The following is a 27,228-nucleotide window of genomic DNA, read 5'->3' on the forward strand; positions in this document are numbered from 1 at the left end:
GACTACATATGTGAGCTGACACGAGTGCGCCAGTATTGGACAGTGGCAATGTGTGCATCAGAAATATTGTAGCTAAGGCTGTTATTAATATGAGATGAATCAAGTGATATTAATCTAGATTCAACTATTCTTCTTTCAAGTTCATCATAGACATGGATATTAGAAGTTTGTGGCCAGTTTACGAGGTGTTGGCGGCCTTCATCCGAGTTGATAGAGAAGAGAACGTGGCTAGAGAGAGCGCTGGCCCTGGTTCCGTTGTAGGAAATGTCTCTTTGGTGTTCTTCCATGTGTAAAAGGATGGATTTAGCTGTCTGGCCGTAGTATGGTTTGCCACAATCACACAAAATCTTATAGCCTCCTGGATACTGAGTAGGAAGATGTTTCGTTTTAGGTCTACTTAGTATGGATCGAAGTTAAGGAAATGTAGTGAAGCAAGTTCTAATGTTGAATTTCTGAAGCATTTTGGCTAGTTTGGGGGAGAGAGAGCGCTGATGTATGATAATGAAATAAAAGCTCTTGGTGGAGAAAGCAGTTGAGTGGTGGACAGAGAGAAATTTATTAATCTTTTTAAGAGAGAATCCATTGTTAACAAAAGACCTTTGAAGAAAATTGAGTTCGTATTCAATTTCTGTTTCATCATTTCTGTTTCATCAAGCCAGATCTTAACAGATCTGACTTGATGTGCCAGGGTTGAAATAATACCAAACTTTTGTGGAGGGTAGTGATGGGAAGAAGCATGAAAGTATCTGTCTATGTGAGTGGGTTTTCTAAAAATGGAGATTTTGATATTTTCAGCGCATCTCCTAAGTTTAAGTCCAGAAAGGGGAGACAGTCGTCGGATTCCAATTCACATGTGAAATTGATTTTCTGATGAAACTTGTTGAGGTGGTCCAGAAAAAAGTTGAGGTTGTCGACACCGTGTTCCCAGATGAGAAATACATCGTCAATATAACGATACCATACTTTAGGTTTAAGAGTCGAGGAATTAATTGCTTTTTCTTCAAAATCCTTAAGAAATATGTCAGCAAGAATCGGAGAGAGCGGATTGCCCATAGCTAAACCTGAATTTTGTTTATAAATCTTGTTGTCGTATTTGAAGTATCCTGAGTTCACACAGTGAGAAAGTAAGGAAAAAAATTTCTTGGATAGTTTATTCTGGAAAGGTTTAGAACTTCTTGAGTAGGTACATTCATGAAGAGGGAAACAATATCGACAATAGAGGGAAACAATAACAATTTTGTCCTAGAACCATGCTTGTGGAGTAGTACTATTTTGGCTTCTTTTGCCTGCAAAATCTCCACCTTATAAACAGGTAGAGATTTTATTGAATACTCATTTCAGTAATATCAATCTGTAATATATGGAACTGGTGCTTCTGAAATCAATCTGGATTGCCTGTAATTTGAGTAATCAGGACATTTCAATAATATCCACCCTCTTTTCCCCTTTCGGCATTTAGGAAATAATGTACAACTGAAATTATTCTATTCATTTTCCAAACAGATATTGCTATTTTCTAGACGTCAAAATCTGTTTTATATTTATGTAAAAAAAAAAAAGTTACTATTTTGATTTTTATATATTTATTCTTTCTTAGATAATTTGCTGGCCTGGTTGGCTGAGTGGTTAGCTTATCTGCTCTCCAGCCAAAAGGCTGCAGATTCAAATCTGGGCATGGATGTTTGTGATTGTCTGTGAAAATACTAGTAGTGGTGGTGGTGGTAGATGTTATTGGTGTAGTTGCAGTTCCTTGTAGTTGGTGGATTGAGTGGTGGAGACAGAGAATTGTAGAGTACGTGCCCTCCCTCGATGGTCTTTGGACTCCCTGAAGGTATCATGAAAATATAAATAAAAATAAACTTCATTTTTTTATGAAATGTATAAAATGATTTTCAAAATGTCAGTATGCAGCAATTTTCTTTGTATTTTTGCACTAAACCTTGTAAATAATTATAAGAATTGTATTTGTCATAAACTGATGCAGATGTATAACAGTTTTCGTAATTGTTCAGTTAATTTGTCACAAATTTGATTACTTAATAATATTATTACATCATCAAATTCATCAGGACCATCTATGGTGCTTGTCAGTTGTGATAAATGAGCTGAACACAAACATTTTTTCAGTTTTGTTTTTATATTCTCATGTACATTTTAAGGACATTTCTTGTTAAGAACAATATTGTGACATCCCAAACTAGATTTTATTTTTGTTATTTTTCCAAAAATAAAAAGTAAATCACAAATCAGCTATGTTTTTGTTGAGTATTAGTTGAGAAATACTGGTGTTTCTCAACCAATAACATAGCTGATTTGTGATTTATCATCGTACAGTGAACTCAGTGACTCCATGGGAACATATCAATAAAATGTTAAGTTAAACTAAATAGAGATAGACTGCAATATTTATAATAAATTACTTCTTTATGCTAAAATTACATTAGCTGTAATTGCTAACATCTTCACTAATACTAAGACACTTAGAATTGTCAGAGACGCTTAATAAATGATGTCAGCAGCAATACTAATATGTCACAATGACATGTATACTTTCACTTACTATTTATAATATAAAAATTCACATTCATTTCTTTTCTTTAAAAGTAATAACTTTGTATATTTGAATATATATCACATTGATAAATAATACAATGAATGAATTTTTTTATATTGATAGATAAGTGTATGTATACTATTAAATAGATTAGAAATGTCACAATTTTTAGACTGTTATAACTACTTGATATAATGTTTTATGATAACTGATTCATAAAATGTTGAATGGTTATGTTAATTTTTTCTTTCTTCAGGATACCCTAGATTTTGTATCTTATGTTGCTAAAGATCAGCATTATGGAAGGGCATGTTTTGTGCTGGAATGTGGTGCAGGCTTAGCACAAGATGTTATTACTACAATTGGACAAGCATTTGAGCTTCGATTTAAAAATCTGATTAAAGAAACACCCTCCATTTTGAGTTCTACTGAGAGGCAAGTCAAAAATTTAATGGAAAAATTGTCTAAGATATGCAAAAGATGCTTCTAGAATATCTTTTGCTTATGATTTGCATGTAGAAATATTGTGAAAATATCAGATACCAGTGATTCATTCATAGTTGTCATATGTATCAGTCATTCCATATGCTTGCTTCATGAAAAGTGCATGAATTTTGTGAATTACTTACAATATATACTTTCAATGTGATCAGTTTTAAGAGGTTTAAATCCAAAATTTTATTGAATGGACTTTTTGCTGGGAAATTAATAGAAAATTTGGAATCTTATTTAGTGCTAATGCATGTTAAATATCTTCATGACTAGGCTACTTTAATATAGAGGCACTTGCCTTTATATCATTATAGGATATTAGAACAATGTAAAGTCAACAACCTGATAATGTTATAGTTCAACAGCAATTTTTTGAAATGATACTCATTAGCAAGCATTGCCACTGAGTAGATCTAAGGTTCTTACAGTGTTGTCTGACTGAAGCTGAGTATCCTGGAATGATCTGGGTTTTTAGTGATCCCTCTGTACCTTTTCACTTAATAAACATCATCTAGATTTCACTTCTGCTAAAAAGCATAATTAGGTTTTTGCTGGTTACTAGCTGGTACCAAGGTTTTAAAGTCAACATCCGTTATATGCAAATAGCCTAGTTGTGGAGATATTTTGCATGAAAACTTTCATTTGTTCATGCTTTCTTGTCAAGCATGATTTGCTTTCCATTAAAAAAAACATCATAAATTAATAATATAGTGATATTATAGAAATTACTTCTGCCATTGCGTTAGCTCCCACTTACTTATGAGAGAACTTATCTTAAGAGTATGCTCAAGTTAGTGGCCAGTAAATTCTTACTGGCCACTAACTTGAGCCAGAGTTCAGTGTGTATGTGGCATTCATGTGTTGACTTACCTGGAATTTCCAATATATATATATATATTTATTTATTTATTATTTTTATTTTTTTTTTAAATTTTCAGACCACTTCTTTACTTTCTTGAGCCCACCACAAAGTTCTGATTTTTCTGTCCTTTCAGAGAACTTTATTACATATGATTTTAGACAACTCAGTGTTTTTTCTTTAATTTTTGCCACTTCTTTCTTGTTTTCAGTCTTTCACTTTTTTTCTCTCCAGTGACATTTAAAAATTTGAATCTACAGTTCATCTTGGAAAGCTGCTTGACTTTGATTTTTTTTAAAACTTTTACTTCATTCTTTGTATACTTCTCTTAATTCTCTGTATATTTTTATGTCAACAATACATAATAAGTAAGACTGACTTATATCTTGTGTATGCTTTCCATTTGAATTTATGCATATGTTTACATATGCATAAATGACTAGTCCATCTTCTGAACAGAAATCCAACCGGTTCTTACCATTACAATTAGCTTTAAGTCAATCTTTTATATTCACCCTTTCTTTTACTACAACAAAACTGTACAATTCTCTAGAGATTTTGCTTTACTGCTTCAGCAAATCTTTCATATGCTAGTTTCTCTTTCCTTACTACACTTGTCACCTTCCAAGCTGTTTTGTGCTTTGCACTGCATGTCATATTAGCATTATTCTTACAAATTATTCAAAAAAGCAAATATGATAATGCAAAAGAAACAGTGAAAATTTAGTAGTATATATTTGATCTATGAAAATATAGCAGATTGATCATGCACCTCTTTCAGACTGTGGCTGCTATATACGTCATGAATTTGTATATAGAAATTACAGTCGCATTCATGTAAAGCAGAACTAGTAAATTTTATTATTTTATGAATTAATATTGTTGAACATGTTGGTATTGTTTTTTTGTAAACATATAAAATTTAATAATTAAATTAAAAAAAAAACATTGTGTTCCTCCCTTCCCCCCCTCCACACACACACACCTACCACAATCTCCACAACACTGAATTTGTGTCTTGGCATCTGATTTTGGAGTTAGGTTTTGTTTGTTGTTTTGATTTTCCTCTTAAAAGTAAAACAGACCTTTAATCACAAAACAGACTACTAGAAAGACTACTAGAAACCAGTATCACATAGGTGTATTGCAATTCTTAAGGGTGTTTACTATAGCAAATTATCTGCTACAGACTGTTCCTGTGGTTCCTTATAGGTTTGTTACAGTGAGCAGTGACTATAATAATTGTAGGCAATGGGTTTGAATTTCCCACTGAAAAGAGTGCATTTACAGAGTTCTTCTAATCAGAATTGCTGGGAAACCTATCATACCATAGCTGCTCTCCATGAAAAGATGTTATTCGTGTGAAATGAAATGACTGTCATAAAAACTAAGATATACTCAGTGAATTGTAAATTTTATAAAAGAAAGAAAGAACACTAAACTTTTGAATATTTACTGTATTATGGGAAAAATAGTATTACTTCAAAGTCTCCATGCACTTTGAAGACTCATTGCAGGAGGTCAAATGGTCACAGATCACAATAGCTATCCTCATTTTGAATATTCCAGAGTCCCGAGACAGTCTTAGATATTCATCTCTGCACATACACACATGCTTTCTCTCTCCAATGTTTGTTACCAATATAGCCAGGTGACCAGATCTGTGCACAGAAATCTAAATGAAGCCTAATTAGTGCTATACACAGTCGAACTATTACCTTCTTATCTGTACTTGCCAGCATTCTTCACATTATAGTAGTAGGTTTCTTGTAACTCTTACAACTTTTGTGATGTGTCCTTAAATGTAAAATTCCTCCAGTATGTTAAAACCTCATTCCATCTTCTCTGTGCTGAAGAATGGAAATGTCACTTAGCAACATCAAAGTGACATTTCCATTCTTCAGCCCAGAGCACCACCTATTCAAATCCTCTTGTAAGAAACAACACCAGAACTTCCTGATTTAGCATCATCAGCAAATAATTGAATATCTCCTTTCACACCATGAACTATGTTATTGATATATAAGTAAAACAATGGTGGTCCCAGAACATGATCCTATGGTGCCCTTCTTGTCACCTTTCTTTCTCGGGATACTGTACTTCCATACACAACTCGCTGCTCCTATCAGTCACCCATCCCTGTAACTGAGCTACCAAATGACTATTCATCCCCATCCTGCTCATCTTCAACGGTAATTTACCTTGTGGTATACTTAATCAAATGCTTTTGCTAAATCCAGATAAATCGCAGTATAATTATTTCTTCTGTCTAGTACACTCATCACTCTGTTATAAAATGTAACCAAGTTACTAAAGCAATGACCTCCCTTAAAAAACCATGCTGCTCTTTCAAAAGATTTCCATTCTCATCAATCCAGGTTTGTATTCTGTCTCTAATCATCCTCTCTAATACCTTCACCCCCACACGTTATGTACACACTGGCCTATAGTTAGACACTTCTTCTTTCTTCTTCTTTTAACCCTTTTTATAGCCACTTATGGCTATAGGTGTCTCCCAATTCTCTCCATCTGTTTCTATCCTGAGCTATTTGGTGCCAAAGAGTTCCAATTGTTTTTCTTATATTATCTGAGCATCTTTTTTCAGGTCTTTCCGCTGATCTTTTTTAATATGGCCATTACTCCAATATAACTTTTGTCTGTCTATTGTCATTGTGTCTTGTAATGTGTCTCATACATTTCCAGTAGTTACCGATGTGAATTCTTCCTTATGCCATGGCAGTATTTTCCCTTCTTTCCACTCTTTTGGGACAATTCCTTTTGCCAGACCTCTGTTGAACAACCAAGTCAAGGGCACTGCCAGCTCTTTTGCATATTTCCTTAATACGTGTGGTGATGTTCCATCTAGTCCCACAGCCTTATTAAATCTATTGTCAGGTTACTCAATATTCTAAACACTTCCCATTCTTGAACTGTCAGTCTTCTGTCCTACTTCCTGTTGCACTTCAACACTACTCTTAACCTGCTACATAAATACACTATCACTCATTGAACATTTCTGCCATATCTTCAGGAGATGTGAGTTATGTTCATCTCCACATCTAAAGTCAGTCTTCTATATTCACTTTCTTTTATTACAACATAACTGTATACAATTCTCTAGTTTTTGATTTACTGCTTCAGCAAATCTCTTTTCATATGTTTGTTTCTCTTTCCTTACTACACTTGTCACCTTCAAAGCTTGTTTCATATGTTTGTTTCTCTTTCCTTACTACACTTGTCACCTTCAAAGCTTGCACCTTATACTCCTCATGCTGCTGCTGTGAGGTACCCTTTTCTTTTTATCTCCTCCAGAACATCCTCTTTCTCAGAAGCTCCTGCATAATTCCCATGATTCATCCATAATGTTCTACTTTATTTATCCTCTGAACTTTAGGAATGCAATCTGACATTGCCATAAGTAATATTGATTCTGGGCCAAGTCCCGGGCACTACTGATTTCTCTCCTCTTAAACTGATTAAGCCACTGCATTACCAGTTTGTTTCCTTAGTTTATTATAGTTCCCTGCTCTAATTTCACACATCTCTCTCTCTCTCTCTCTCTCTCTTTCCATGAAGCTTGTACCTGTCTAGCCATTCTCCACATCAAAACCACAAGATCACTCTCTCCAATTAGTGGCATTGTGGCGACATCTTCTATCAATACAAAACATTACTGATCTTATATAAAAGCTTAGTAACTTAATGAAAAAGTATTGTGTTGGTGAACATTAAATTTCTAATGTTCCCATATCCCACATGGGATATAGTCACTTTCAAGCTTGAAAGTTATATTTTTTGCAACAATAAGTGAAGTGTCTGTATGCAGTAGCAAAAACAAATACAGAACTATGGTTTTTTTTATCAAAAGATTTGGTCAACTGTATGTTTCCCTTTAAGATAATAACACTATCTTCTGTTCTGTTCTAAGTAGCTCCTTTTTTACAGGCTCCATGTAATAATGTATGCAATAATTTATGGTATTGTTGAAAACATTTGCACCTGTGTTTTGAACCTTACTATCTTTTGTGCTCATAGTCTGTAATAATTTTTTAATCTTTTATTTTTCCTCAGTCATAATAATGATTTCATCAGATCTTCATTTCACATGTGAGTTGTGGGGAGAAGGAAAAAAAAAATTTTGCCAGATCTAGAAAATGAGAGAATACAGACTATGCTATTTTTAACCAAAAATTGACAAACTATTGGACAACAGGAATCCTCTCATGGTGAAGATCCCAGTTTTCTTTCAAATGCTGCATAACATCTGCAACTTGAAAAGTTCCATCATTACTGACCTCTGATTAACAATTTTCCTCCAAATTAATCTGTTATCTGCCAAGAATCCAATATTATCAGATTTTATATTTATGTCTCCTAAAGCACTAATTACTCAATCCACCCAGATCTTGGTCATCCTCTGGATCTTTTTCCTGTCAACCTGGCAAACAACACTTGTTTTGCTAATCTTTCCTCTACCATTCTGTTTAACTGATCATGGCAACTGAGATTAGCTCTTCTAACAAATCCCTGAATGGTAACAATTGCAAACTCTTTCCTAATATCCTCATTTTTAATACAATACTGCCATCTCTTTACACCCCTAATCTTTCTCAGAACTCTCATATATGGAATTTTCAGTCTTTTATCAAGTGTTTTATTTCTAACCCAGCTCTCAGATACATAAGTTAAAACTGGTTTGAACACTGTTTTACTGTTTTGTATACAACTAATTTAGTGTTTTGACTAATTTCTTTTTTTATTCCACATAAACTGACTCACCCGACTTAATACCATATCATCATCAAATTCCTGACCTGTACCCTCAAGGGGAGTGTACAGGGTATGATAGTACTACATGAAAGACTACATTACCACGAACCTCCTATCTACAATTTTGCTCCAAATCAATCTGTTACCTGTCAAGAATTCAACATTATCAGATCTTATATTTCTGGCTTCTAAGGCACTTTATACTGTATCAATCTGCCTATATCTTGGTCTTCCTCTGGGTCTTTTTCCTGCCAACCTGGCATAGAACACTTGTTGTTTTGTTAATCTTTCTTCTCCCATTCTGTTTAAGTGACCATACCACCTGAGATTAGCTCTGCTAACACATTCATGGATGCTAATAATGTCAAGTTCTTTCTTAATATCCTTGTTTTTAATATGATATTGTCATTGATGCCATGTGTTCACACTCCTAATCTTTCTCAGGACTCTCATATCTGCAGTCTCTAGTCCGTTATCTAGTGTTTTATTTCTAACCCACTGCTCAGATCCATAAGTTAAAATTGGTTTGAACACTGTCTTGTATACAGCTAATTTAGTGTTTTGATTAATTTTTCTCTTATTCCATATAAATTTATTCAGTTGACTTCCTACCATACCAGCTTTGTTGATTCTGTTGTCTATTTACATATTTCATTTACCATCTTCACTAAAAATCATACGTAAGTAGCTGAAATGTTTTACTTTTTTCTATAGGTTCTCCATTCACAACGCAGTTCATTTCAGTGTTTCTACCTATTTTCATTGTCTTTGTCTTGTTATTGTTGACCTTCATACCATATCTATTACAACAGTTATTCAATTTAGTCAGGGAATCTTGCAGACTTGTAGCGGATTTATTTAGAAGTATAACATCATCCGCATAAAGCAAAGAGCTGACATTAACATCTCCAATTTTGATATCATGTTTAATACTTTCCTTCATGATGTGATCCATATTGATAATGAATAACAGAGGGGATAATGTACATTCTTGTCTGACACCAGATTTAACATTAAACCATCTTCCTGTAATTCTTTCAATTCTAACTACTGACTTACAACTCAAATAAAGACCAAGTATTGCTTGATATAATGCCCCATTGACAACATACAAGTGTAGTGTTTTTGAATAGCTTTTCTCTTGACACCTTGTCATATGCCTTTTCCAGATCTACAAATCAGATCTGGAAAAGGCATATCTTTGTTATATTCCCATGGTTTCTCATCTATTTATTGTAAAGTGAAAATCTAATCCTAACAGCCTCTATTTGGACAGAATCCGGCTTGTTCTTCACCAAGCTTCCCATCCACAATCCTTCTCAACCATTTCTCACGTATATTTGCATTAATGTTACCAGTAACACTCAGCAGGGAAATACCTCTGGAATTCTCACTTTCAGTTTTATTTCCCTTTTTGTATATGGGTACTGTGAGAGCTCTAGTCCAATCATCTGGAATGCGTCCCTCTGTCCAGACCTTCTGAACTATGCAGTGCAGCTACTGTAAGACTTTTATACCTCCACACTTGAGCATTTCTGGTCGAATATCATGTACTGTTGCTGCCTTTCCACATTTCGGGCTTTTGATGGCTTTTTTTTCCTACCTCAAGTCTGGATATATATTCCTGATTGCATATCTGTTGAGTGTTTACCACCTGTAATTTCTGCTTGTTTCATTTAGCAATTTTTCCAAGTAATTACTTCATACATTGAGGATATCTTTTTTTCTTCAGTTTTCAAGTCACCTTTATCATCTCTAATTCCTTTTAAGTAGTCTTTCCTCCATTTCTGAGATTTTTCAACAACCTCCAGAATATGTTGCCACCTCATCATCATCATCATCAAATTCCTGCCATGTACCCTCAAGGGGTGTACAGGATATGATAGTACTACATGAAAAAAATTACATCATTATTAATTTCCTATCTACAATTTTCCTCCAAATCAGTCTGTTACTTGTCAACACTCAAACATTATCAGATCTTATATTTCTATCGTCTAAAGCACTTTGTACCGTATCAATCCACCTATATCTTGGTCTTCCTCTGGGTTGTTTTGCTGCCAACCTGGCAGAGAAGAGAACACTTATTTTGCTAATCTTTCTTCGCCCATTCTGTTTAAGTGACCATACCACCTGAGATTAGCTCTGCTAACGCATTCCTGGATGCTGACACTGTCAAGTTCTTTCCTAATATCCTCATTTTTAATATGATACTGCCATTGATGCCATCTGTTCATGCCTATAATCTTTCTCAGGACTCTCATATCTGTGGTCTCTAGTCTTCGGTCAAGTGTTTTACTTCTGACCCAGCTCTCAGATCCATAAGTTAAAACTGGTTTGAACACTGTCATGTATACAGCTAATTTAGTGTTCCGACTAATTTCTCTCTTATTCCATATGAATTTATTCAATTGACTTCCCACCATACCAGGTTTGCTGATTCTGTTGTCTATTTCTATATTTAATTTACCATCTTCAGTAAAAATCGTGCCTAAATAGCTGAAATGTTTTACTTGTTCCACAGGTTCTGAATTCACTACACAGTTGACATTTTCAATGATTCTGCCTATTTTCATTGTCTTTGTCTTTTTATTGCTGACCTTCATACCATATCTATTACAACAGCTATTCAATTTAGTCAGAGAATCTTGCAGACTTGTAGCGGATTTATTTAGAAGTATAACATCATTCGCATAAAGCAAAGAGCTAACATTAACATCTCCAATTTTGATATCATTTTTAATACCATTTTCCTTCATAATGTGATCCATATAGATAATGAATAACAGAGGGGATAATGTACATCCTTGTCTCACACCAGATTTAACATTAAACCATCTTCCTGTACTTCCTTCAATTCTAACTGCTGACTTACAACTCAAATAAAGACTAAGTATTGCTTGATATAATGCCCCATTGACACCATATAACTGTAGCGTATTGAATAGCTTCTCTCTTGGCACCTTGTCATATGCCTTTTCCAAATCGACAAAACTTAAATACAGATCTTTGTTATATTCCCATGCTTTCTCGACTATTTGTCGTAAAGTGAAGAGCTGATCCTGACAGCCTATATTTAGCCTGAATCCAGCTTGTTCTTCACCAAGCTTTTCTTCCACAATTCTTCTCAACCGTTTCTCAAGTATACTTGCATAGATCTTGCCAGGAACACTCAGTAGAGAAATACCTCTGTAATTCTCACATGCAGTTTTATTTCCCTTTTTATATATGGGTACTATGAGAGCTCTACTCCAATCATCAGGAATTCGTCCCTCTGTCCATGCTTTCTGAACTATGCAGTGCAGCCACTGTAAGACTCTTATACCACCATACTTCAGCATTTCTGGTCGAATATCATCTACTCCTGCTGCCTTTCCACATTTCAAGCCTTTGATGGCTTTTTCTACTTCAAGTATGGATATGTATTCCTGACAGCATGCCTTGTCAGTGTTTTTTACCACTGTGCTCTCATCACTGCTTGTTTCATTTAGCAGTTTTTCAAAGTAATTACTCCATACTTCAAGGATATCTTTTTCTCCTGTTTTCATGTCACCTTTATCATCTCTAATTCCTTTTACAGCACTCTTTCCTCCATTCTTAAGCTTCTTCAACAACCTCCAGAATATTTTGCCACCTTCTTGATATTTATTTTCTATATTCTTGCCAAAGTCCTCCCATGACTTTTGTTTAGCTAGTTTTACACAGTACTTAGCATTCTTGCATTTGTCTCTATATTCTCTAAGAGTACAAGCTGACTTATTTGACAGGAACTTTTGCTATGCTTTCTTTTTTTTCTTCACTGTCTCTTTAATTTCCTGTGTCCACCAGGGAGTTCTGATTTTTTTATCCTTACAGACAACCTCACCACATGCCTCTCTGGCAGAATCAATCAATGTTTTCTTCAGAGTTTGCCACTGAATCTCCAAGGTTTGATTCCTGTTCTCAAACTCTTTCATTTTTTCTTCAATAATTTTTGTGTATTTTAGTCTACAGCTCACATCTGAGAGCTGCTCAACTTTTATTCGCTTTAAAACTTTCTTACATGTTATTCTTTTCAATATGAAATTTAATTTTATCCTGCTCAAGACTAAATAGTGATCACTTCCAATTTCAAATCCTCTGTACACTCTGGTGTCCTGCACCAGGGAGAAAACATCACTATCAACAATAACGTAGTCAATGAGACTTTTCTTATTCTTAGCCTCTTCTCTCCATGTGAATTTGTGCACATTTTTATGTTGGAACATGGTGTTAGTAATAACCAGTCCATGTCCTGAGCAGAAATCCAACAGATATTTGCTATTATTATTAGCTTTGCTCTTTTCTCCAAATTTTCCCAAAATATTTTTGTATGTCTCACAATCATTTCCTACTCTGCTATTTAGATCCCCAACAAGGACCAACTTTTCATTTTTCATTGTGTCAGTTGCTTTTTCTAAAGCCTCAAAAAATTCCTCCACTTCTACCTTAGTAGAACCTTCTGTGGGACCATAGGCACAAATAAGTCTCATTGTCCAGTTCCCATTCTCATATTTGCCCGCATTACTCTACTTGAGGCTGCCTGCCATTCAAGAAGATTAGCCTCGTATTTTGTGTTGAATACTATGGCTACTCCTTCTTCTTGATATTTATTTTCTATGTTCTTACCAAAATCTTCCCATGACTTTTGTTTAGCTAGTTTTACACAGTGTTTAGATTTCTTACTTTTGTCTCTATATTCTCTAAGAGCACAAGCTGACTTATTCACCAGGAACTTTCAATAAGCTTTCTTCTTTTCCTTCACTGCCTCTTTAACTTCCTGTGTCCACCATGGAGTTCTGATTTTTCTATTCATGCAGACAATCTCATTACATGCCTCTCTGGCAGAATCAATCAAGTTTTCTTCAGGATTTCCTACTGAATCTACAAGGTTTGGTTCCTGTTCTCAAACTCTTTATTTTTTCTTGAATACTGTTTGTATATTTTAGCGTACAGTTCACATCGGAGAGCTGCTCAACATTTATTCGCTTTAAAACTTTCTTACATGTTCTTCTTTTCAATATGAAATTCAATTTCATCCTGTTCAAGACTAAATGGTGATCACTTCCCATTTCAGATTCTCTGTATCCGCTTGTGTCCTGAACCAGTGGGAAACCATCACTATCAACAATAACATAGTTAATGGAACTTTTCTTATTCTTTGCTTCTTCTGTCCATGTGAATTTGTACATTTTTATGTTGGAACATGGTGTTAGTAATAATTACTTCATAATTATTACTCCATGTCCTGAGCAGAAATCCAACAGGTATTTACCATTATTATTAGCTTTGCTCTTTTCTCCAAATTTTCCCCCAGCAAAGACCTCAAAAAAATCCCTCCACTTCTACCTTAGTAGAACCTTGTGTGGGACCATAGGCACAAATAAGTCCCATTGTCCAGTTCCCCATTCTGGTATTACCCACATCACCCTGCTTGATATTGCCTGCCATTCAAGAAAGTTAGCCTCGTATTTAGTGTTGAATACTATAGCTACTCCTTCTTTTCCTTGATTGTCATCGCCTGAATATAACATTTTGTATTTATTGCTCAAAAAGATCTCACCAGTTTTTGTCTTTTTTGTTTCAGTCACCCCTATTATGTCGATCTGGTACTTATCCAATTCCTCAGCTAACTCCATTTCTTTGTCATTCAGGCTTATGTTGATAGTACCGATCTTCAACTCTTGTGATGTGATGTATTTCAGGATTTGTTCCAGTAGCTGACTTTTTGCTGTTCGCCCTGGTTCCCTTGCAAAAAGAATGGGCCTTGTTTAACCATTCGACATCCCAGCGGTCATGAAATTCTGTTATGTTTTACCACCATTTTATATTGTGATTTACCATACCATTTTCCTACCGTATCAGCTTTACTAATTCTGTTGTCTCTTTCCATATTTAATTTGTCATTTTTCCTAAAAATTGTGCTTCAATAGCTGAAATGTTCTACTTGTTCTATAGGTTTACCATTCAGAATACAGTTTATATTTTTAATGTTTCTGCCTGTTTTCATTGTCTTTTGCAAATCTTGCAGACTTGTACTTTTTTTATTTATTTGTATAACATCATCTAGATATAGTAATGAGCTGAAGTCAACATTGCAAAATTTGATATCAGATTTAATACCACTCCCCTTTATAATGTAATCCATATAGATTATGAATAATAGTGAAGATAATGTGCACCCTTGTAATGCACCTGATTTAACATCATATCATCTTCTGTGAGATCCTTCAATTTTAACAGCTGACTTACAGCTCATATAGTGACTGTATTGCTCGAGATGATGTCCCATTTACATCATATGACTGTTGCATTGTAAACAACTTTCCTCTTGGTACCTTGTCATATGATTTTTCCAGATCTACAAAACTTAAATACAGAGCTTTGTTGTATTCCCAAGATTTCTCAACTATTTGTCTTAAAGTGAAAATCTAATCCTGACCACTTCTGTTTGGCTTGAATCTAGCTTGTTTTTCACCAGGCATTCCTTCCACAATGTTTCTTAGCCATTTCTCAAGTATTCTTGCATAAATCTTACCAGGAACACTCAATAATTAATAAATACTCCAGACATCTAGAATAACTTTATCTTCAGTTTTCATGTCACCTTTATCATCTTTTGTTTTCTTTTACAGTACTCTTTCCTCCATTTCTAACTTTTTCAGTAACTTCCAGAATTTGCTACCTTCATGATATTTATTTTCTGTGTTCTTACCAAAGTCTTCCCATGGCATTTGTTTAGCTAATTTTATGCATTGCTTGCTTTCTTATGTTTTTCTCTGTATTCTCTAAGAGCACAAGCTGACTTACTTGTCAGGAACTTTCAATATACTTTTTTCTTTTCCTTCACTGTCTTTTTAACTTCCCTGAATCTCTGCAAGCTTAGACATCGTCCAGTATTGTTCAACGTTAATAACGTTTTATATCTGCATTCTGTTATTTGAGTTTATGAATAGCCAGACGGTTATGATTTGTATTTATTAATTCTCTTGTTTAAACTTTAAGTTATACTATTTACCCCCTGAAGATGTAAATCCTACGATTTACGAAACTTGTCGGGAACTATTATTTCAGTATTTTGTATAACAATAAAAAATGTGGTGTAATCACCGAAATATATCTTTTTTCCCTGAATCTGCCATGAAGTTCAGATTTTTCTATCCTTGCAGACAACATCACCACATGCCTCTCTGGCTGGTTGGTTTTTGTTTTAAAATTCTTTTGTCTTTTCTTGATTGATGCTTGTGTATTTGAATCTACAGTTCACCCCTGTAAGCTGCTCAACTTGGATTTGTTTTAAACCTTTTTTACACACTCTTCTTTTCCACATGAAATTCAATTTAATTCTGCTCTAAATGAAATAGTGATCACTTCCCATTTCAAACTCACTGTATCTGCTTGTGTCCTGAACCAGTGGGAAACTATCACTATCAACAATAACATAGTCAGTGAGACTTTTCTTAATTCTTGCATTTTGTGCACGTTTTTATGTTGGAACATGGTGTTAGTAATAACTGGTCCATGTCCTGAATAGTAATCCAGCAGGTACTTACCATTATTACCAGACATAATAATTACTATTATCATATGTCTGGTAATTATTTCCTACTATGCTGTTCAGATCTCCAACAAGGACCAACTTTTCCTTTTTTCATTCTATCAGCTGCCTTCTCTAATGCCCTGAAAAATTCCTCCATTTCTTCCTTAGCAGAACCCTCTGTGGGACCATAAACACAAATAAGTCTGATTGTGCAGTTCCCAATTTTGATGTTTGCTCACATCACTCTTCTTTATATTGCCTGCCATTCAACATTATTTTTGTATTTAATGTTGAATACTATTACTACTACTCCTTCTTTTCTCTCTAATAGTTATTGCTTGAATATAATATTTTGTATTTGTTACTTAGATCGCACTTGTTTTTGTTTTCTTTGTTTTAGTCATGCCTATCATGGCCATCTGGCGTATCCAGTTCTTCTGCTAGTTTCATTTCTTTTTCATTGATGCTTCTTACATTGATAGTACTGATCTCGAACTCTGCTAATATTGAGTTGGGATGTATTCCAGCATTTGACTTTGTGATGTTCAACCTAGTTCCCTGACAAAAACAACGGAGCCTTGCTTAATCTGGCATTGTGCATTGTGGTTTAAGTCAATAAGAATACAATTTGGTTTTCTAAATCCCAAATTGCCAGGCCATCCATGTTTGTTCAGTATCCATGTAGATATCTAACAGGGTTTGAAGACAAATGTCCTAGTCGATAGAGGCTACTTTGAAGAAACATTGTTGACAGGAGACTAGTAATGAACCCAAACTTCTGTATCCTTGGGGGTACATAACAGGAAGTTGCTGATGCTGGTGGTGAATGGACATACCCAACATTTTCTGAAAACAACTTTTAACATTAGTGATTTCCCTGGCTTTTTTTTACATTTTGATGCAAAATTTTATTCATATAATTTATCTCTCACCCAACAAAACACTTTATCCATGGACATTGTTTTTTTATTATTATCATTATTACCCCAAGACCTCATGGAGTCAAAGACTCATCTGGGAGGTCCTTTTATCACACACACAGCTCATCATACTGTGCCTTGAACACATTCAAACTCCTTGCAGACACTACACTTTCAGGCAAGGCATTCCAATCATTAACAATTCTGCAAGAAAAAAACCTGCCTCTCACTCCCCTGCTCACACCCTCTTTATACAGTTTACAGGGATGACCTCTGGTTCTCCCCTGATCTCCCACTATTTTCTGTAGAACTTTTCCATCATTGATCCTATAACAACCCCTTACCAACTTGTAGGTCTCTATCATATCTCCCCTCTTACTCCTGTCCACCAGACTCTGCAAATTACATCTTTTCAATCTTTCCACATACACGACATTCCAGAGGTCAGAAACTACCTTAGTCAGTCACCTTTGGACCCTTTCCAACATCTCTTCATCCTTCTGAAAACCTGGTGACTAAATCTGGGCACAATAGTCCATGTGTGGCCTAATCAAAGCCTTATACAACAGAACAAGAATCTCCCTACTTCTACACGTCAGTGTCCTCCGCATCATTCCCAGAAGCCTTGGTGTTGTCTTCACAATTTTGGCGATGTGTCCCCTAAATTTTAGATCCTTATCCACTATTACCCCCAGATCTCTTATTTCCTCTACCTGCAACAATATATTCTCACCAAGCATAAATTCTGGATCCCATCTTTGTTTTCCAAATTTTAAAACCCTACATTTTGCAACATTGAACTCACATCCCCATTTCTGTGCACAATCACTCAGTTTATTCAAGTCTTCTTGCAAGGCCACAACATCTTCACTATTGGTTCATCCCAAATTTGCATCATCTGCAAACAACTGTTGTGTCGTCCTATTTAGCTGACTGATCCATTTATGTTGGTTAGTTGAACTTATCTTTACTTCTTTAATTTCCGTTTTTATTTGTCAGATGTTGATTGATACTGATCTGAATATCAAGAAATTTATATTATCCTGTGCCACCTTATATTCAGATTAGTTTACATAATATAGAGGAATCAATCATCAACTAACACTTGCAATCTCACTTTTCTACAGGCCGAGGTTAATATTATCATTTAAGGCTTCTGCAAGGTCCGATAAATTTTTATGAGCGGTGCAATGAAAGGAAATCAGGCAAACATCAAATTGAATTCAATAAAACCAAACATTTAATGCAGAGTTATATAACATGTACATCTAAGTATAACTTTCTAAACAAGATAATGCAATTGAACAAATCAAAAATATCTCTGAGATACAGGTAGCTATTCAGTTAGGTTTTAAAGATTAAAGCCACAAATCTTAGATCTTATTATTCAAGACATAAGTATTTTTATCACAACCTGTCTCTATTCTATGAGACAAATCATATCATCTATACATCAATTTAGTTCTAGTGCTTAGAATAGATACAATGCATTAGGTAACAAACATTCAACTCTCAGTTCTCTATATTTTGCCAATTAATAGAAAATAGCTCTCACAATTCAAAGTTCCCGAATTCTCAATAAATATTTTTATAGTTGTGGTTCTCTAATTCACTTCTAGTCTACAAACACCTAATTAAATCACAAGGCAGTTATCAATTCAAGGGGGAAACACTTTAGTGCTTCATTCTTTCGACTATTTATAGTTAAACACCTCAGCTAGGGTATAGGTATATTAGGTGGAATTAACTTTCATTTGCTTCACACTGGATGTAAAAAGGATAAGTCTTACCGGGTTACAACTTCTGCACATTGAATTCACTTAGGCACAATTTCAAAATTCCTGTTAACTAATTACCGTGAGGAAACACAATTCAAAGAAATCTTCACTATGTTAACTGAAATATTAAACACAAAGCTACATAAGTCTTGACACATTAGATTTACGTCATGTACTAATTCCTTATCTTCCACTATGTATTGACTTCAGCTCTACAGCTTTCTTCCTTCTAATCATTAGGAATCTATCGTAATATCAGAATTCCATAGAAGTAGTTTTTAATGCCTATTTATTCCCGGTCCTTTTCTTGTCGATTTTTCCGCATATCTCAACCTGCCTTTCGTTACACACAACCGGTCTCTTTGCTGTCCCTAAGCTTTCTCCTCTTGTTTACTTTCGTTTTTCCAATTAACTGCGTTTATTCTTCCCGCCAAAATTTGGTTCTAGCCAGTTCATCTTACATCTACAGGCTTCTCTCCATATCATAGCCGTTCACGTTCTAAGCATGCACTAACTAAAAACAACTCCGTTTCTCCTTTACTAGCCAATCAAATTCAATCAGAAGAATTACATAAAGTCATATCAGCAGAATTCCACATATTTACATTCTCTTTCAGAAATTACTAATAAAGAAATAATCCATAATTCACATAAAATACATTTAAATATGATAAATACAAATTCTTATAATATTAATACAGGAATAAATAAAATAAATTGAATGAGATTTTGATACAGAGTCCTTTCATTACCAACACAAATCCCAAAATTATATAATTAAACAATAATAAACAAACTCAAAGTAATTATATGAATATTAATTTACGAGCAAGAGATTAACAGCAAATAATATATACAAGTGTTGCTCAAGTTATGACAGATTATGTTAAATGTGAATGAAGTATTATAATTCCCAAATATCTTCATTCACAATTTAACACAACTGAATATCTCCATCCACATCTTCACCTATATCATTAATATACAAGTTAAACAGTAATGGCCCTAAAACAGACCCCCCTGAGGAACTCCACTAGTGACTTTCCTTTTCCTGGATATTGCTCCCACGTACACAACTTGTTGATACCTATCAGATAGCCAGTCTCCAATCCAATGCACTAATCTAATATCCAACCCCATCTGCTCTAGTTTGACTATCAATTTATCATAAGGTACTCTATCAAAAGCCTTTGTGAAATCTAAGTATATTACTGTGTATCCTTCTCCTCTGTCCAAGGAAGCAGTCACTTTATTGTAATAAGTAAGTAGATTACTAAAACGTGACTTCCCTTTAGCAAATTCATGCTGTCCATCAAAGATAATACCATTGTTGTCAACCCAACTCTGGATCCTAGTTCTCACAGGCTTCAACAACTTAACCACAACACCTGACACACAGATAGGCCTATAATTTAATGCTTGAGTTCGATCACCACCTTTATGAAGTGGCACAATCTTGTCCTCCTTCCACTCCTTAGGAACTCGACCAAGTGCAAGATTTGTATTAAAAAAATAATATGTCAAGGCAGGTATTAAAAAAATATGTCAAGGCAGGTGTCAACTCCCTGGCACATTCCTTCAGAATACGTGGTGATATATTATCAAGTCCCACAGCCTTATTAACATCTAGTTTACTCAACTTCCCATACACCTCTTGCTCACTTACAGTCAGTCTCTCCTCCCCATCATCTACTGCTCTCAATCTCTCCATGTAGTCACATTCACAAGATTGAAAGATCTTTATGAACTGCTCATTAAGTATCTCCACCACACATTCTGCTACAGCTGCCTTTATACCATTTTCTCCAATCAATGTCATCCTTCCATAATCATTTTTTCTTTTGCTGGCTACATATCGAAAGAACTCCCTAGGATTCTTTTTGGCTTCATTAGCTAACTGCTGTTCATACCTCTCTTTAGCTACCCTCACCAACCAAGTCACCCTCCTTGCCTGATCTTTGTAGACCTCATGGAATTGGTTATTTGCACTTCTCTTATGCTGCCTACACAATGCCATCTTTCTCTGTATCACATGCTTAATCTCTTTATTCATCCATCTCACACCTACCTTATTTAACCTTCTCACCCTTGGAATACATTAAGACATTGCATCTACTAGATAGTTTTTGAAAATCCCCCAAGCTGCATTGATCTCTTTTCCAGCTAACTCCTCATTCCATGTTACACCTGCAAGCTGTCTCCTGAGCTCTTCATAATCACCTCCCTTGTAGTTCCACATATACCCTTTTCTCACAGAGGTCCTCACACTGCTGGCAACCACACAGATAATCACCTCATGGTCACTCTCACCAATTGGTGGATGATTTGACACCTCATTTATAATTACATCCTCTGATGAGATGACCAAATCTAAGACCCTCAATCCTCGCGTGCCCTCTTACATACTGTCTGAGGTAGTTATCCCTCAAAAACTCAAGAAACTCGTTTTCTTTACTTCCAGTAGTTATCTCATTATTCTAGTCTATATTGCCATAATTAAAATCGCCCATAATGACCATCCTTTCCTTATTTGCTTGGCTAATTTGTTGTTATAGACCAGGTAATGTGCATCCACATTACCTGGTCTATAACAACATCCAACCAAGTATTTGATTCCATTCACCTCTATCTCACACCATACTGCCTCAAAACCGCTGGCACTATTTCCCTCTTGCATCTCTACTTTGTATGGACATAACTCTTTCTCTATCATCAATAGCACTGCTCCTCCCTTTTTTTGCCCCTTCTATCCTCACGAAACACATCATATCCTTCCATCTCTATTCCTTATTTGGGTGAACAGATGCAATTAATGCAACCATTTTATCTGCCTTGTTTCTTATACTTCTAGCATTTGTATACAAAACACAACGGTTCATTTCTGGATCTACAGCTAGTTTCACTGATACCACCCACTCGATGTGATCTCTCCATGCTCGACTGGGGTCATTTCCTTTTCTGCTTATTCATTTTAAAACCCTTTTCAATTCCAACTGTTTCCTCTTGATCCTATGTCATCCCATTTCTTTTCTCTCTACACATGCTCTAACCTCCTCTCGGAGCATCCACCTTTCTTACGCTGTGTACCCCTGTCCACCCTGTTTCTCCTGCTCCTCTTGCACACCCATTCTCTCATTTTCTATACTCATAACACTCACTTCCTCATTTATAACCACCTCTTCAATCTCTCCTGTCTTACTCTCCTGCTCTTCCACATCACTTCATTTTTTAAATGCTTCCCATGCACTGCTGATATTCTTCCCATCCAGCAACCGATCTTATTGCATTGAAATCAGTCATCATCATCATCATCATCAAATTCCTGCCATGTACCCTCAAGGGGTGTACAGGATATGATAGTACTACATGAAAAAAATTACATCATTACTAACTTCCTATCTACAATTTTCCTCCAAATCAGTCTGATACTTGTCAAGACTCCAACATTATCAGATCTTATATTTCTATCGTCTAAGGCACATTGTACCGTATCAATCCACCTATATCTTGGTCTTCCTCTGGGTCGTTTTCCTGCCAACCTGGCAGAGAACACTTGTTTTGCTAATCTTTCTTCACCCATTCTGTTTAGGTGACCATACCACCTGAGATTAGCTCTGCTAACGCATTCCTGGATGCTCACAATGTTAAGTTCTTTCCTAACATCCTCGTTTTTAATATGATATTGCCATTGATGCCATCTGTTCACACCTATAATCTTTCTCAGGACTCTCATATCTGCGGTCTCTAGTCTTTGGTCAAGTGTTTTACTTCTGACCCAGCTCTCAGATCCATAAGTTAAAACTGGTTTCAACACTGTTTTGTATACAGCTAATTTAGTGTTCCTACTAATTTCTCTCTCATTCCATATGAATTTATTCAATTGACTTCCCACCATACCAGCTTTGCAAATCTGTTGTCTATTTCTATATTTAATTTACCATCTTCAGTAAAAATCGTGCCTAAGTAACTGAAATGTTTCACTTCTTCCACAGGTTCTCCATTCACAACACAGTTGATATTTTCAACGATTCTGCCTATTTTCATTGTCTTTGTCTTTTTAATGCTGACCTTCATACCATATCTATTACAACAGCTATTAAATTTAGTCAGAGAATCTTGCAGACTTGTAGTGGATTTATTTAGAAGTATAACATCATCCGCATAAAGCAAAGAGCTGACATTAACATCTCCAATTTTGATATCATTTTTAATACCACATAATCTTTCCTTCATAATGTGATCCATATAGATAATGAATAACAGAGCGGATAATGTACATCCTTGTCTCACACCAGATTTAACATTAAACCATCTTCCTGTACTTCCTTCAATTCTAACTGCTGACTTACAACTCAAATAAAGACTAAGTATTGCTTGATATAATGCCCCATTGACACCATATAATTGTAGCGTATTGAATAGCTTCTCTCTTGGCACCTTGTCATATGACTTTTCCAAATCGACAAAACTTAAATACAGATCTCTGTTATATTCCCATGCTTTCTCGACTATTTGTCGTAAAGTGAAGATCTGATCCTGACAGCCTCTATTTGGCCTGAATCCAGCTTGTTCTTCACCAAGCTTTTCTTCCACAATTCTTTTCAACCGTTTCTCAAGTATACTTGCATAGACCTTGCCAGGAACACTCAGTAAGCAAATACCTCTGTAATTCTCACATTCAGTTTTATTTCCCTTTTTATATATGGGTACTATGAGAGCTCTACTTCAATCATCGGGAATTCGTCCCTCTGTCCAGGCTTTCTGAACTATGCAGTGCAGCCACTGTAAGATTTATACCACCATACGTCAGCATTTCTGGTCGAATATCATCTACTCCTGCTGCCTTTCCACATTTCAACCCTTTGATGGCTTTTTCTACTTCAAGTATGGATATGTATTCCTGACTGTATGCCTGGTCAGTGTTTTTTACCACTGTGCTGTTATCACTGCTTGTTTCATTTAGCAGTTTTTCATAGTAATTACTCCATACTTCAAGGATATCTTTTTCTCCCGATTTCATGTCACCTTTATCATCTCTAACTCCTTTTACAGCACTCTTTCCTCCATTCTAAGCTTCTTCAACAACCTGCAGAATATTTTGCCACCTTCTTGGTATTTATTTTCTATATTCCTCCCATGACTTTTGTTTAGCTAGTTTTACACAGTGTTTAGCATTCTTGCATTTGTCTCTGTATTCTCTAAGAGCACAAGCTGACTTATTTGACTGGAACTTTTGATATGCTTTCTTCTTTTCCTTCACTGCCTCTTTAATCTCCTGTGTCCACCAGGGAGTTCTGATTTTTTTATCCTTGCAGACAACCTCACCACATGCTTCTCTGGCAGAATCAATCAATGTTTCCTTCAGAGTTTGCCACTGGATCTCCAAGGTTTGATTCCTGTTCTCAAACTCTTTCATTTTTTCTTCAATAATCTTTGTGTATTTTAGTCTACAGTTCACATCTGAGAGCTGCTCAACTTTTATTCGTTTTAAAACTTTCTTACATGTTATTCTTTTCAATATGAAATTCAATTTTATCCTGCTCAAGACTAAATAGTGATCACTTCCAATTTCAAATCCTCTGTACACTCTGGTGTCCTGCACCAGGGAGAAAACATCACTATCAACAATGACATAGTCAATGAGACTTTTCTTATTCCTTGCCTCTTCTCTCCATGTGAATTTGTGCACATTTTTATGTTGGAACATGGTGTTAGTAATAACCAGTTTATGTCCTGAGCAGAAATCCAACAGGTATTTGCCATTATTATTAGCTTTGCTCTTTTCTCCAAATTTTCCCAAAATATTTTTGTATGTCTCAAAATCATTTCCTTCTCTGCTATTCAGATCACCAACAAGGACCAACTTTTCCTTTTTCATTGTGTCAGTTGCATTCTCTAAAGCCTCAAAAAATTCCTCCACTTCTACCTTAGTAGAACCTTCTGTGGGACCATAGGCACAAATAAGTCTCATTGTCCAGTTCCCCATTCTCATATTTCCCCACATCACTCTACTTGAGACTGACTGCCATCCAAGTAGATTAGCCTCGTATTTTGTATTTAATACTATGGCTACTCCTTCTTTTCCTTGTTTGTCATTTCCTGAATATAACATTTTGTATTTGTTGCTCAGAAGGATCTCACCAGTTTTTGTCTTTTTTGTTTCAGTCACCCCTATTATGTCGATCTGGTACTTATCTAATTCCTCAGCTAGCTCCATTTCTTTGCCATTCAGACTTCTTATGTTGATAGTACCGATCTTTAACTCTGGTAATGTTGAGTTGGGGTTTGTTTTCAGATTTGTTCCAGTAGCTGACTTTTCGCTGTTCACCCTGGTTCCCTGTTGAAAACAACGGGGGGGGCCTTGTTTCACCGGGCGACGCCCCAGCCGGCATGAAATTTTGTCATGTCGTACCATCATTTTTATTTTGGTTTAACCAATAAGAATACAATTTGGTCGGCTAAATCCCAAATTGCCAGTCCATCCTCGTTCGTTCAGTATCCAAGTAGATACCCAGCAGGGTGCACCACGAGAAGGTGAGGATTGGAGATTAGGTCAGAAGCCCTGGTCGATTCTCTGCATTCCTTTAAAGGCTATATGGAGGTCTCCTCTCAGTTATACAGCTTTGACCCTTAAGCACCCCATTGAAATCGGTATACTCCTCAGTTGGTCATAATTTCCTGATTTGTAATTCAGCATTTAACCTTTTCTGAATGGAACATTCATAAACATAGCCACTTCCCAAGTGAGTACTGAATGATCACTGTCATCAACCACAGGAAGAATAGCTGACACTATAATCAAATCTAACACCCTTTGGCCTCGAATTCCTTCTGTCGCAAGATCTTTGAGGAAGTTGTCTTGCAACAGTTTAATAAATTCAGTTTCATTTTTTTTCTATGAGTTGTACTGCTACCCAATCCTTTTTGCACCCATCATCTTTATTTGGTGATGCATTTCTTCATCACTGGCAACTGATCCACCAGATCTGTAACAACACCCCACTAAGTATTTGAACTTGTTAGGTTCCCCCTCACACCAGATGACTTCAAATTCACCGTCATATGTAAAACTGTTACTAGTATTACAGTCATAGATCTCAATATTAACTGGATTCAAGTCATCTGATATCATTAGTAGTATGCCCCCTTTTCTCCTATTCTGTCTATCCTTCCAAAAAATACTGTACTCTTTACACCAGTTAGTATGTCTGATTCTGATAGCCATTCCAACATAGGTCCCAACGTATTAACCAAGGCAACAAACTTTACCCATTTGTTTCTGATAATGCTTGCATTCCCCTTGTCTGAAGTCTGCATGACACAGTTGGACAACTTGCAGATCTCTGTTTTTCTCTAGTGCCTTATAAATGCAGACATCTTTGCATACATTTAATGGATCTGAACCGGATGAAGACAAAGCAAAAATCGTTCTCTCATAATCATTTCCATGATGAGGCCCATTTCAAATATTAATAGTTATTGCTATTACACATATTCTCACCATTCCTCCCATTATAATTTTGTTTGTATTATACAAACTTATTATTATTAGTAGTTTTTATTAGTTTTTCAAGACTACTACTGATAACAAAGGATGGCCTATACTTGAATCTGCTGATTCAAGTATAGGCCATCCCTCTTGTACAATTCCAATCTTCCCTGAAACTTACTCCACACATCCAAAAACTCGCATCCATTCCTTCTACACATCCTATGCATCAAATCATTTGCCATCATAGCCCTTCTTCTTATTTCATTTTTGTTATATCAAGGTAATATGCTTACAAGTTTCATTGTCTTACCCTTCACTCTCACTTTTTCAAACAACTCTTTCATGTCATCTTTCTCATAATAAACTTATTGCTGGTAAGTTATTAGTACCTACTACAATTATGATTTCATTTACTTTTCTTTCCTCTTTTTCAATTGCATTTACTGTATTTTTAATTTTTGCTCAGGGAAAACTTGAAGTTATAACCCCCCTCATTCACAGCATGTTTTGTTATAGAGTCACCAAATAATATCCTTCTTTTTACAATCACTATTACTTATATGATTTTCTTTACTTACTAACTTACCTGGCTTCATGCTTTGTTGTTTCTTATTCTGCTTCTTAATTTTCTTAATTAACCCAACCTTGAGGTTGCGTTTGAGGCTACATTGACTGAATGGTGTTAAAATTATCATGATCACAAATATTTTCTTTTATATATATATTATTATTATTATTTTGGGCAATTCCAAGGAGTCGAAAGATTCATCGAGGGAGGCCCTAACATCATGTCAAGAACAACTAT

General features: G+C 35.4%; 1 protein-coding gene across 1 annotated transcript in view; it reads left to right on the forward strand.

The window, feature by feature from the left end:
- LOC150098224 (SHC-transforming protein 1-like) overlaps positions 1-27,228 on the forward strand; it is a 236,289-nt gene that overhangs the window by 114,105 nt on the left and 94,956 nt on the right. Inside the window, exon 7 of the mRNA XM_090406245.1 lies at positions 2,811-2,989. Within this exon, the coding sequence (XP_090262371.1) occupies positions 2,811-2,989 (179 nt within the window). The remainder of the gene's footprint in view (positions 1-2,810; positions 2,990-27,228) is intronic.

Source organism: Typopeltis vanoorti, chromosome 16 (assembly GCF_054136105.1).
Source record: "Typopeltis vanoorti isolate ZY-2024b chromosome 16, IOZ_Tvanoo_1.0, whole genome shotgun sequence".
Taxonomy (NCBI): Eukaryota; Metazoa; Arthropoda; class Arachnida; order Uropygi; family Thelyphonidae; genus Typopeltis; species Typopeltis vanoorti.